The sequence below is a fragment of the Platalea leucorodia genome, assembly GCF_965183815.1.
Source record: "Platalea leucorodia genome assembly, contig: HAP1_HAP1_SCAFFOLD_24, whole genome shotgun sequence".
NCBI lineage: Eukaryota > Metazoa > Chordata > Aves > Pelecaniformes > Threskiornithidae > Platalea > Platalea leucorodia.
In genome coordinates, this window is record NW_028121458.1 from 2,164,465 (window position 1) to 2,177,216 (window position 12,752).

The window sequence follows — 12,752 nt, forward strand, 5'->3', positions numbered from 1 at the left end:
TCTGTGCCCCAGGCTGTGGGCTTTGGTGCCCATTTGGGCTGCAGCACCTCAGATGTGGCACCAGGGCCAAGGGCAGACCTGTCACATGGAAACCTGGTCCCCAGAGATGGGAGCCCGTGTGTGGCAAGGCTTGGCGTCCCAGCAGAGGCATGCTGGAGTGGGTGGCAGGTGGTGCCATAATGATGGATGAGGTTCCCCCACGGAGAGCAAAAGCTGCAGTCCCCAAGGGCAGAGAGCAAGAGGCCTGGGCTGTGCAGCCCTGGCAGGAGAGGGCTTTGCTGTGCCAGGTGACTCTGCAGCACCGTGGGGCCTGTGCCAGAGGTGGAGCTGAGCTGCAAGAAGGACAAGGTGCTGCTGAGAAAGTCCCTGAGGGAGGGCAGCCGGTGATCAAACCACACTGTGGACATCATGCTGGGGGCCAACTGGCCATATGATAGCAGCTCTGCAGAGAAGGATCTTGGCATCCCAAGGGAGAAGCAGCTGAGGATGAGGCAGCAATGCACCCCCGTGGCAAAGGCCAACAGCGTCCTGGGCTGCATTAGGAAAAGCCTTGCTGGCAGATGGAGGGAGGTGACCCTTGCCCTCCACTCAGCACTGGCGAGGCCCCATCTGGAGTGCTGTGTCCGGTGCTGGGCTCCTCACTACAATAAAGTTGTTGACCTACAAAAGCAAGTCCAGCAAAGGGTGACAAAGCTGGTTTAAGGGACTGCAGCATCTGTCATAGGAGGAAATGCTGAGAGATGTGGGACTGTTCAGTCTGGAGAAGAAAAGGCTCAGAGGGATCTTGTTAATGTGTATAAATACCTGATGGGAGAGCATGAAGACCAGGGAGCCAAACTCTTCTCAGTAGTTCGCAGCGACAAGACAAGGGGCGATGGACACAGCTAAAAACACATGAAATGCCATCTGAACCCAAGAAAGCACTTTTGGACTGTGAGGGTGGTCCAACACTGGAACAGGTTGCCCAGAGAGGTTGTGGAGTCTCCATCCATGGAGATATTCCAACCCCAGCTAGACAAGGTGCTCAGCAACCTGCTCTAGCTGACCCTGCCTCAGCTGGGGGGTTGAACTAGATGATCTCCAGAGGTCCCTTCCAATCTCAACATTTCCATGATTCTGTGAGTATGCAGGAGAAAAGTAAGAGAGAAAGAAAGGAACAACACCTAGCCTTGACTGCAAATACAGTGGGATCCCATGGAGAGGACCTATGCTGGAGCAGGGGAGAAGTGTGAGAAGGAAGGAGCAGCAGAGATGTTCTGTAGTGACTGTTAGCCCCCTCTTCACCATCCCCTCTGCTCCTCATGGTGTTCAGGTAGGTAGAAGAACTGGGAACAATGGAGTAATTTCAGCATGGGGTAAAGTGTGAGGGGAATGGTCTTTAATATTTTTCTCATTGTTTCTCACAATCCAAATCTTTTTATAATTGGCAACAAATTAATTTGATCTTCCCCAAGTCAACGGGTCTTTACCCATGATGGTATTCGGTAACTGATCTCCTTTACTTTATCTTGTCCCATGAGTTATTCCATCTTATTTTCTCCCTTTGTCCTCTTGAGGCAGGGGAGTGAGTGAGCAGCTGGGTGGGTGTCTGGCTGCTGGCCAAGGCTAACCCTCTACAGGACCACCACATCAGGACTGCTGCGGCCAGTATGCAGCTTCCTAGTACAAGAAAGACCCTGACAGACTGGAGCAAGTCCTGCAGAGGCCAGGAGGGTGGCTGGGGCCTGGAGCACATTATGGACAAGGAGAGGCTGAGAGAGATGGGTTCTTTAGAAATCGTTCAGAAGAAAACACAGGAGCAAGAACCCAGGCCGGTTGGTGGGATCTCACTCAATGGAGATATTCAGTCTTTGTTGAGACAAGGCCATGAGCACCTGTTCAAACTGGAGCTGTCTAAGAACCGGCTTGGCTGAGAGAGCAGCTGTGGCAAGAGCTATGGGGCTTGTGTGCAATAAATGTCAGTAGGAAACTGGTTCCCTTTTTCTTAATACTGGTGGTGGAGTTGGGCATCACTGAGCCCCGGAGGAGGATGGGAGTGACCATGCAGGAAACGTCCCTTCTCAGGGCTGGGGTGTATGAACAGAGGTGGAAATGGCTGGTGTGTGGCACTGATCTGGGACAGTTTTCCCAGGAAAGCTTCCCCAGGATGTCCAGGGAACATGGCACAGACCTGGTCCCTCTCTTCTGCACCTTTGGTGCCTTGCTTCCTTCACCATGATGCCTGACTCTGCACTGTCAGCACCCTGCTGGGGGCCTCCACCCTGCACACTCACACAGCTTAGCTCTACACTGGGGCTTTCCTCTCCTGGGCACTTCCCAGCCCAGCCCAGCCCCTCCCCAGCTCTCCCCACCTCCCCTGCCCTCTCCCCAGCCCAGCAGAGCAGGCCAGTCTGGGCTGGCCCCACGGCAGTGCCCACCGCAGGGTGCTGCAGAGCTCTGGGCACTCACCCCACAGGCCCAGCCCCTCTGAAGGGCACAGCATCTCCTGAGGGGCAGAGAGGGGGGCTCAGGCTCCTAATTAACCCCAAGGCTGGTGCTGGCCCCAAGAGCATGAGGAAACAGAGGCCAGGCACTCTCTGGCTCTCCTGAATTCATATTGTAGGTGATGCCCAGTGCTGACTGAATTTCCCCCTCCTCTGCTCCCACCAGCCCCACTCCCCAGGACGGCATGAGAGTCCTGGGGCTTCTCAGGCAGCTCCTGCACCTCTCCACTCTCCCTTTCTTCTGCCTGCTGGGCTCCTACTGACTCCCATGGCAGAGTCCTTGTTTTGCATACCTCAATTTAATCATAGAATCATAGAATCGTGAAGGTGGGAAAGGACCTCAGAGATCATCGAGTCCAACCTCATAACCTAACTGCCTGGTCCACCTCTAAGCCATGTCCCTAAGCACCACATCCACACGATTTTTGAATACTTCCAGGGACCATGATTGTACCACTTCCCTGGGCAGTCTGTTCGAATGCCTACCCACTCTCTCTGGGAAGAAATTTTTCCTAATATCTAATCTAAATCTCCCCTGGCACAACTTGAGCCCATTTCCTCTCGTCCTATCACTTGTTACCTGGGAGAAGAGACCGACCCCCACCTCGCTACAACCTCCTTTCAGGTAGTTGTAGAGAGCAATACGGTCTCCCCTCAGCCTCCTCTTCTCCAGACTAAACAACCCCAGCTCCCTCAGCTGCTCCTTGTAAGACTTCTCCTCTAGACACTTCAACAGCTTCACCAGCTTCATGTTTTGCTTTTGGGGGAGTTCACATCTGAGGGCCTTTCACCTTCTGAGCCTCCATTCATTGCAACCCCAGGGCACGTGGGGAGTCCCCATCCTCTCCTCTCCTCACCCCTCCAGATTCATTTCCAGGGAGTCTGGTATATGCCATCACTCCTGTCATACATGAAGAAACCTGAGGAGAGAAAGGGAGCTCATGGACCATCTCCCCTGCACCTGGACACCAAGAAGAGAGCTTTTAAATCCAGAACATTAGGTCCAGTGGAACCCAATAGTACCATGATCTTAACTCCCGAAACACTGAGAACAAAAGCAGATCAGACTCTTCAAAAAAACAATTCCTTGGACATTTTCTTGGCAGCAGGTTTGGGGGAAGAGCGCAGCCTTCAGGCACTGGACCTGGGAGATTCTCTTTTATTGAAGAGCTGCTGTTGGGCATGCCACATCTGACAGAGTGTTGTGCAACTCAGAGACAATAAGATCAAGCCTCAAGACAAGTAGTATAAGCCCAGAAAATTCTCTATAAGCAGGATTACTGCAAGAGAAGAAAACAGACTCCTGGCCTAAGAAAGACTCTGGCAAATGTGCAGAGAAGGGAAGGCAGGTTATTGCCGGTGAAACAGCGTCCATTGGGCCAGTTTCCATAGGGCATCCTTGAGCTCCTGGTTCCTCATGCTGTAGATGAGGGGGTTCACTAATGGAGGCACCACAGTGTACAGCACTGCCACCACTAGGTCCAGGGATGGGGAGGAGATGGAGGGGGGCTTTAGGTGGGAAAATATGCCAGTGCTGAGGAACAGGGAGACCACGGCCAGGTGAGGGAGGCACGTGGAAAAGGCTTTGTGGTGTCCCTGCTCAGAGGGGATCCTCAGCACGGCCCTGAAGATCTGCACATAGGACACCACAAGGAAAACAAAACACCCAAATACTAAACAGACACTAACCAGAAGAAGTCCAACTTCCCTGAGGTAGGCATCTAAGCAGGAGAGTTTGAGGATCTGGGGGATTTCACAGAAGAACTGCTCCAGGACATTGCCTTGGCAGAGGGGTAGTGAAAATGTATTGGCAGTATGCAGGACAGAGTTGAGAAACGCACTGCCCCAGGCAGCTGCTGCCATGTGGACACAAGCTGTGCTGCCCAGGAGGGTCCCGTAGTGCAGGGGTTTGCAGATGGCCACGTAGCGGTCGTAGGCCATGACAGTGAGAATAAAGTATTCTCCTCCAATGAAGAAGAGAAAGAAAAAGACCTGTGCAGCACATCCCAAGTAGGAGATGGCCCTGGTGTCCCACAGGGAATTGGCCATGGCTTTGGGGAGAATGGTGGAGATGGAGCCCAGGTCGAGGAGGGAGAGGTTGAGGAGGAAGAAGTACATGGGGGTGTGGAGGCGGTGGTCGCAGGCGATGGCGGTGATGATGAGGCCGTTGCCCAGGAGGGCAGCCAGGTAGATGGCCAGGAAGAGGCAGAAGTGCAAGAGCTGCAGCTCCCATTTGTCTGCGAATGCCAAGAGGAGGAACTCGTTCATGGAGCTGCCATTGGACATCTGCCGCTTCTGGGCATGGAAACTGCCAAAAGAGAGAAAAGAGAAAAATTCAGAGAAGCTTCTCTGAGCAAAATTTGATTCATTCATTGTGCAATACCTAAGGGTGCCTTTCCTTCTTGTGCAGGACTGTTATGCAGCTCGGAGGCTTCAGCTCTGGTTTGTGCCGGCTGAGTGTGCTGTGCAGAGCCGTGCCCTCTCCCCAGGGGCTCCTGAAGGGTCAGCCCTGCTTTCCAGCAATGACCCATGGAGGCAGCAACAGCCCAGGGTGTTTGGAGGGAGGCTTCCTGGGGAGGAGTTCCCTGTGCTGCACTAGAGCGGAGGGCAAAAAGCCCAGAAGGACGCTTTCTTCCCCAGAGGAAGGTGGGAGATGAGGTGCAGCAAATGTGTCTCGTTACACTGTGGTTTAGTATTCAGATACCCCCATACCACTTGGGAAATGGTCTTGAAAGGGGTCAACTTTCCCCATTGCCCCGTTACTCTCATTGTAAACTTCCGACAGTGCTCCCATCCAGGAGGGCTGCTCTGTCCATCAGCCTGGTGCCCAGCTGCTCTGCACTTGCACCACTCTCAGCTGGAGGATGACTGCACCCAGAGGTTGCTCTGCAAAAGACACTGGCCTGTCCTGGGAGCAGAGGGGTGCTGTGCCAGGTGCAGAGTTCAAAACACCTCTCCTTTCCAGCACAGCTCTGCAGAGTATGAGGAAGAGGACAGGGCAAGGATGCGGATTGGCATGGGCAGATCGGGTGCTCTCAGACATCTCCAAGGTCCTACAGGAGAGCTGTGTCCTTCTGGAGGGATGCTCACAGCCCCGCAGGACTCCCTGTCCAGCAGAATCCGGTGTCTTAAGGTGCTGTCTGCTAAGGGAGGCAGTGTCTCATTGCCCAAGCACTGAGTGCAGTGTCTCGAGCCTGGCAAATGAAGAGAGGGCGTGGGCACCTTGGTCCCATGGAAACACCTCCAGGGCAGTGCCCTCCAGGCCAGGGCCAGAGCAGGCACTCCACACCCTCACCCCTTGCCCCACACCACCACCGTTCCTGCCAGGGACCCCACGAGCAGGAAGAAGAGCAGCACAAGCAGGTGGAGGACCAAAGCAGAACTCTGTGACTCTCCTCCCAAGGGAAGCAAGGAGAGGAGAGGCGGCCGGGCACTCAGGAAAGCCTTCTCCTTACCCAGCAGAGCACAGCACCTCCCAGTTAGCAAAAGCCCAGGGCAGTCGCTCTCAGCCCCTTTGCCCTGCAGAGGGAAGCGGCCACGTGTCAGGAGAGATGCCCCTCTGCTGTGCCAGAGCTCTGGCTGCACAGGAGGCAACTCCTGCCCGGGACCACACAGCCTTGAGGGCAGAGGCTGTGCTGGGTGGGAGACGAGAGCAGGGGTCTTGCGCAGAGGCAGGTGTCTGCATTGGAGGGATGACAGGGAGCTTCCCAACTTCTCCCTCCCATGCCATTTGGGGTTGGAGGTTCCTAGAGCTCTCTGCCCATGTCGCTGCTGCCTGGAGCTATCCCTGCCGGGAACTGTTGCTCTGCCCTCCAGTTTTTCCCTGTCAGGGATCACAGACCCCATCACCCACTCCTGTCTGCTCAGCTCTGACCTCAGGAAACCTCCCCATTCCAGGCACTCTCTAGAGGTACTCCCCGCTTGCAGGCAGGAAGGAGCAGGTCAGAGAAACCCTGCTGAGGACAGCAAAGGTGATGCTGGTGCTCTCTGGAGGGAGAGGAGTGGATGCAAGCAGTTGCCTTGGCTCCTACCAGACCTCCTGATCTCTCAGGGTGGCACCTCAGGACTCTCAGGCTCCCTCTCCAAACGCAGAAGTGCCTTTTCCCCTTTTCCTGAAACAGCAGGAAACTGAAAGCACAGCCTCAGGAAAGCTCTTTAGCTGTAAGGGATCCCCTGCCTTGCTCTTCCTCTGCAAAAGTCCCCTCTGAAATGCCCTGGGCAGCTCTGGCTGCACACCCTGCCTTCACCCCTTCCCCCTGGTCTAACATGAGCCCCTGGGCTGGGAGGCCTCCTGACAGACCCTGCAGGCTGGAGCCTATGAACGCTTTCGGAGACCCTTCCCGCAAGGGCAGCTGCATTGCCCTGCACCAAGAGACTCACCGTGTCAAGGGCTGCAAAGGTTTCTTCCCTTGCAGCTCCCCTCTCTCCTCCCACTCCAGCCTGCCTTTAATCGCGCTCTGCCCTACTCCTTTGCCCAGAGCCCTGCTGCACTTGGCAGAGGAGTTGCTCCTCGGCAGAGCTGTCTCTCTGCCCTGCTGCCTGCTTACCAGGAGCTCCCTCCACCCCAGGAGCCTGTCTCAGCCCCGGAGGAGGGGACCTGCCCAAGACGTCACTGTCTCTGCCCCCCACCCCACTGGGCGCTCCCTCCAGGGGTCCCTGGGGCTCTCCAGGAACCTGCTTGGGAAGAGACTGAAGGAATCACCGCTGTTGCCTCTCTCACCTCTGCAGAGACGTTTCTTTGCAGCAGTGGCCTTGCTGCTCTCCGAGACACACTTAGGTCTGAGAATCCCCCTTCCTTGGCCCATCATGAGACAGGACACCTGGAGACTGCCAGGGAGGCATCTCCTTTAGCCATGCTGAGGGAAGGCAATCAGCTGAGTCAGTGGAGGCATCTCATGCTGGATTTGTAGTGCTGGGGCTGGAAGGGACCTCAGCTGCCTCCCATGCCTGCCACAAACCCCCAGGAGGTGGGATTCCTCTTGCTTCAGTCATGGTGTCTGTTAGGAATAAGCACCTGCACTCCTTTCCTACAGTCCCATGGTCATGCCCCTGTCACTCCCGAAACGCAGATGGGTTCTGCTCCTTTATAGATTGATGGCATGAGGGTACACTGTTTACTGGTGTCCATTAGAGCCTTATACTCCTGCGGGTCTCCTGTTCCAGGCCATCGAATCCACACAGTCCAGTAAACCCGGTTGTCCCATTCCTCCACCTGGCTGGAGGCAGGGCCCCCTCTAATCCTGGTCATAGCATTTATAGAATCATAGAATCATAGAATCATAGAATCATAGAATCATAGAATCATAGAATCATAGAATGGTTTGGGTGGGAAGGGACCTTTAAAGGTCATCTAGTTAAACCCCCCTGCAATGGGCAGGGACTTCTACAACCAGATCAGGTTGCTCAGAGACCCATCTAGCCTGTCCTTGAACGTTTCCAAAGATGGGGCATCTACCACCTCTCTGGGAAATGCATTCAAGTGTTTCACTTCCCTCACTGTGAAAAATTTTTCCTTGTGTTCAATCTAAATCTACCCTCCTACTGCAGCCTTCTTTTCTCCAGGCTGAACACCCCCAGCTTTTTCAGTCTTTCCTCATAGCAGAGGTGTTCCATCCCTCGGATCATTTGTGTGGCCTCCTCTGGACCCGCTCCAACAGGTCCATGTCCTTCCTGTGCTGAGGACTCCAGAGCTGGACGCAGGACTCCATGTAGGGTCTCACCAGAGCAGAGTAGAGGGGCAGAATCCCCTCCCTGGCCCTGCTGGCCACGCTTCTTTTCATGCAGCCCAGGATACGGTTGGCTGCCTGGGCTGCGAGAGCACATTGCCGGCTCATGTCCAGCTTTTCATCTACCAGTCCCCCAAGTCCTTCTCCTCAGGGCTGCTCTCAATCCCGTCATCCCCCAGCCTGTACTGATACTGGGAGTTGCCCCCACCCAGGTGCAGGACCTTGCACTTGGCCTTGTTGAATCTCATAAGGTTCACACAGGCCCCCTTCTCAAGCTTGTCCAGGTCCCTCTGGATGGCATCCTGTCCCTCGGGAGTGTCACCTGCACCACTCAGCTTGGTGGCATCTCAAAACTTGCACTCAGTTGCACTGTTCGTGTCCTTGATAAAGACATTAAACAGTACTGGTCCCAGGATGGACCCCTGAGGGACACCACTTGTGCATTGGGTATCTATCTCCAGGGGTGGTCTCCACTCTAAGGTGGGCTTTGACTAGATGATCTCCAGCACCTACAACCTCTCTTCTTCCTCTTGGATTTGACCTTGAAGCTATCGCAGGATTTCTGATGTCTCCACTGGAGGGGTTGTCTTCTCAGTCAACACCCAAGGTTGAGCTTGAGACCTTCTAAAGATCTAATGGCCACCTGGCACCACCTGAGGAGGACAAGCCTTGAGCCCACTCAAGGTCTGGTGAAGACCTGGGCAGAGGCTTCCCGCCAAGGAAGGCTGGATGAGGTGAGGGGGAGTCTCAGCCAAGGGCTGAAGGTGCTGGGGGAGGTGGGGCTGGCCCACAGCAAGGTGAAGGTCAAGAAGCGGGGCTGCAGCTGGGGCCAGAGGACACATGGGGCACGGCATAGTGGAGGGAAGGGAGGGAGGGGTATGGCCAATGGACGCACTTAGGGGTGCCAAGGTTGAACTTAGGGGCCCAGGGGGGCCCTTAGGGGTCTGGGGGCAGTTAGGGGTCTGTACAGGGATGAGACCCAGTCTATAAGGTTAAAGAGATCCAGTTTGTACGGGGACAGGGCCCAATCTCTACTGGGATGGGGCCAGGGGATCCAGTTTGTACTGGGATGGGGCCCAGCCTGTACTGGCAGGAGTTAAAGGGACCCAGGTTGGACTGTGATGGGACACAGCCTGTACTGGGAAGGGATCATGGGATCCAGGTTGGACTGTGACAGGACACAGCCTGTACTAGGAAGGGATCATGGGATCCATTTTGTACTAGGATGTGCCCAGTCTGTAATGGAAAAGGATAAAAGGATGCAGTTTGTACTGGGACAGGGCCCAGTCTGAGCTCGGCAATGTTAAAGGGATCCAGTTTGTACCGGGATGACGCCCAGTCTGTGCTGGGAAAGGGGACTAAGGGATCCAGTTCCTACTGGGACAGGGCAAAGTCTGTGCTGGGAGGCATTAAATGGATCCAGTTTGTACTGGAAGGGGGCTCAGTCTGTACTGGGAGGGGTTAAAAGGAACCAGTTTGTACTGGGACAGGGCCCAGTCTGTACTGGCAGGTATTAAATGTGTCCAGTTTGCACTGGGAGAGGCCCCATTCTCTACTGGGAGGTGTTTGAAGGATCCACTTTGTACTGGGAGGGGGCCCAGTCTGTACTGGGAGGGGTTAAAGGGAACTAGTTTGGACTCGGATGGGGTCCATTCTGTAAAAAGTCTTAATTTCCAGCTTTTCATGATTTTTTAAGAAATTTTGCTGATCCCTGAGGGATGCTGCTAGTATCTGGCTCCTCGGAGGACTTTGTACCACTGAACAGAATTTGTTCCTGATCGTCCAGCCAACTTCCCACCCACCGCATCATTCACTTCTTCAGTCCAGATGTCAACAATCCTCTCCAGGGAGACCACGGGAAACCACATGCAAGGACTTGCAAAAGTCCAGGTACACAGCATGCCCTTCTTTCCCCTCCCACGTGGGTTCAGCAATCCTTTTCTTGTCCTTCAAGTGATGGAGATAGCTGCAAGAGCATTTGCCCTGCCACCTTCCCAGGGGCTGAGGTGAAGCTGACCAACCTGTAACACTCCCGGTCCTCCTTCTTGCCCTTCTTGAGGATGGCTTTGATATTTGCCTTTTCTGAGGACCTTGCAACCTCCCTGATCTCTCTGCCCCTTCCAAGATGTTTGAGAGAGGTCTCATGATGACACCAGCCAGCTCCACTAGCCAGCTCCACCAGCACCTCTCTGCTCCTTCCCACACCAAAAGCCTTCTTCATATCCCACCCTTGCAGGGGAGTGCCCAGGACACAGCACACGCCAGTCCAGGTCCTCTGGGCTGGCTCAGAAGAGAGCCAGAAGTGATTTCTTCCTGCAGGCCCACAGCTCCAATGGTTTCTCTGCGCAGCTCACAGCTTCCCTGAGCATTTTTCTCAGTGTCCCCCAACCTTTCTAGTCCACAGGCTTAGATGAAGGGATTGAAGAGGGATGTGAGGATGGTGGAGAAAAAGGGTTTTGTCAAACTGTCTCAGGAGGGCTGTTCTGGGCATCACACCCCCAAGGCCGAGGGTGTCATAGAAAACAGTGGCACCAGTGAGGTGAGAGGAGCAGGTGGAGAAGGCTTTCTGCCTGCCCACGCTGGATGGGAGAGCTGCCCCGGGGAGGCATCTCTGATGCACACAGGATGACCATGTGAACAGGAAGGGGAGGATGGGGTCTAAAAAGCAGGTTATGAGAGCAAAGAGCACGAGTGTCACAGTGTCACTGTGTGAGAGCTCCAGCAATGGGGTGAAATCACAGAAGAAGTGGTCCGCTCCCCGGGGACCACACAACTATATCTGGGACACAACTGACATTATGACTGTAGATGACAGAAATGCCCCTAGCGAAGGGGCAGCTGCCCTCTGGAGACAGACCTGCCGGTTCATGAGTCTTGTAGAGAGCAGCGGGTGGCACACAGCCCAGTACTGATCGTAGGATGTGGTCACCAGTACTAAACACTCAGTGCATGCAAAAGGTGCAGGAAACAATACCAGCACCGTGATGAGCAGAGATGGTGCTGTCCCCAGTCACGCAGCTGGCCATCAGCTGGGGCAGGGTGGTGGGTCTGTAGCAGATCTCCAGGGAAGACAAATGGCCCAAGAAGAAGCCCATGGGGGTGTGCGGATGCTGGTTTGCCGCCACGTGCATAATGATGAGGGTTTTCTCAAGCACAAACACTATGCAGGTCATGAGAGAGAGGGAAGAGATTTGCCTAAGGGTTGGGAATGTTCCCCATTCCGTAGGTATGGGGGACTCCATCATGGCCCCATTGCCCTTTCTCCACCTATGAGGAAGAATATTTGGTTCAGTTTTAGTTGCTTGGGTCTCAGACAGACAAGTCAATGCAAGTACATTTATTTTGTTTAATTAGAGAAGGAGTATAGCTCCTTATTGACACAGTCGGTGGGTCAGACTAGTGAGGAAGAGAATGAAGTAGAAGTGGGGTGTCCACATTTCTTTGTGGACAACATTATCACAAGTTAAAAAAGCAAGAAAAGAAAAAACTTACCCAACAACAATGATAACAACAAAAATTAATCAAGAAAGGCTGGGCCTGTTATGAGTTACATTATGAGTCATATGTTGAAGAAGATGGACACTCTATAGCTCCTGGAGAACATCCAGTCATCAGTTTCCACATTGCTTCCTTGAGCTCCTGGTTCCTCATGCTGTAGATGAGGGGGTTCACTGCTGGAGGCACCACCGAGTACAGAGCAGCAACCACTCGATTCAGGGATGGGGAGGAGGTGGAGGGGGGCTTCAGGTAGGCAAATGTGGCGGTGCTCAGAAACAGAGAGACCACGGCCAGGTGAGGGAGGCACGTGGAAAAGGCTTTGTGCCGACCCTGCTCAGAGGGGATCCTCAGCACGGCCCTGAAGATCTGCACATAGGACACCACAAGGAAAACAAAACACCCCAAAAAGACAAAAGTACTAAACACAAGAAGCTTAAATTCCCTGAAGTAGGCGTCTGAGCAGGAGAGCTTGAGGATCTGGGGGATTTCACAGAAGAACTGGTCCAGGACATTGCCTTGGCAGAGGGGTAGGGAAAATGTATTGGCTGTGTGCAGAAGAGCATTGAGAAACCCACTGCCCCAGGCAGCTGCTGCCATGTGGACACAAGCTCTGCTGCCCCCCCCAGCAGGGTCCCGTAGTGCAGGGGTTTGCAGACGGCAATGTAGCGGTCATAGGCCATGACAGTGAGAAGAAAATACTCTGCTGAAATGAAAAAGACAAATAGAAAGAGCTTGGCAGCACATCCTGCATAGGAAATAGACCTGGTGTCCCACAGGGAATTGGCCATGGACTTGGGGAGAGTGGTGGAGATGGAGGCCAGGTCAAGGAGGGAGAGGTTGAGGAGGAAGAAGTACATGGGGGTGTGGAGGCGGTGGTCACAGGCTACGGCGGTGATGATGAGGCCGTTGCCCAGGAGGGCAGCCAGGTAGGTGCCCAGGAAGAGGCAGAAGTGCAAGAGCTGCAGTTCCCGCGTGTCTGCAAATGCCAGGAGGAGGAACTCGATGATGGAGCTGCTGTTGGACATTTGCTGCCTCTGTGCATGGG

General features: G+C 54.3%; 1 protein-coding gene and 1 pseudogene across 2 annotated transcripts; both read right to left on the reverse strand.

Annotated features, from left to right (window-relative positions):
• Positions 1-3,833: 3,833 nt before the first annotated feature.
• LOC309603227 (olfactory receptor 14I1-like) lies at positions 3,834-4,769 on the reverse strand (the record flags this gene model as incomplete). Its single annotated transcript, XM_082338122.1, has 1 exon — positions 3,834-4,769. One exon carries the CDS (start codon positions 4,767-4,769, stop codon positions 3,834-3,836), a length of 936 nt encoding a protein of 311 aa, XP_082194248.1.
• A 6,992-nt stretch (positions 4,770-11,761) lies between these two features.
• LOC309603228 (olfactory receptor 14C36-like) lies at positions 11,762-12,732 on the reverse strand (annotated as a pseudogene). The gene has a single exon. The product of its transcript is annotated as an olfactory receptor 14C36-like (transcript).
• Between the last annotated feature and the right edge of the window lie 20 nt (positions 12,733-12,752).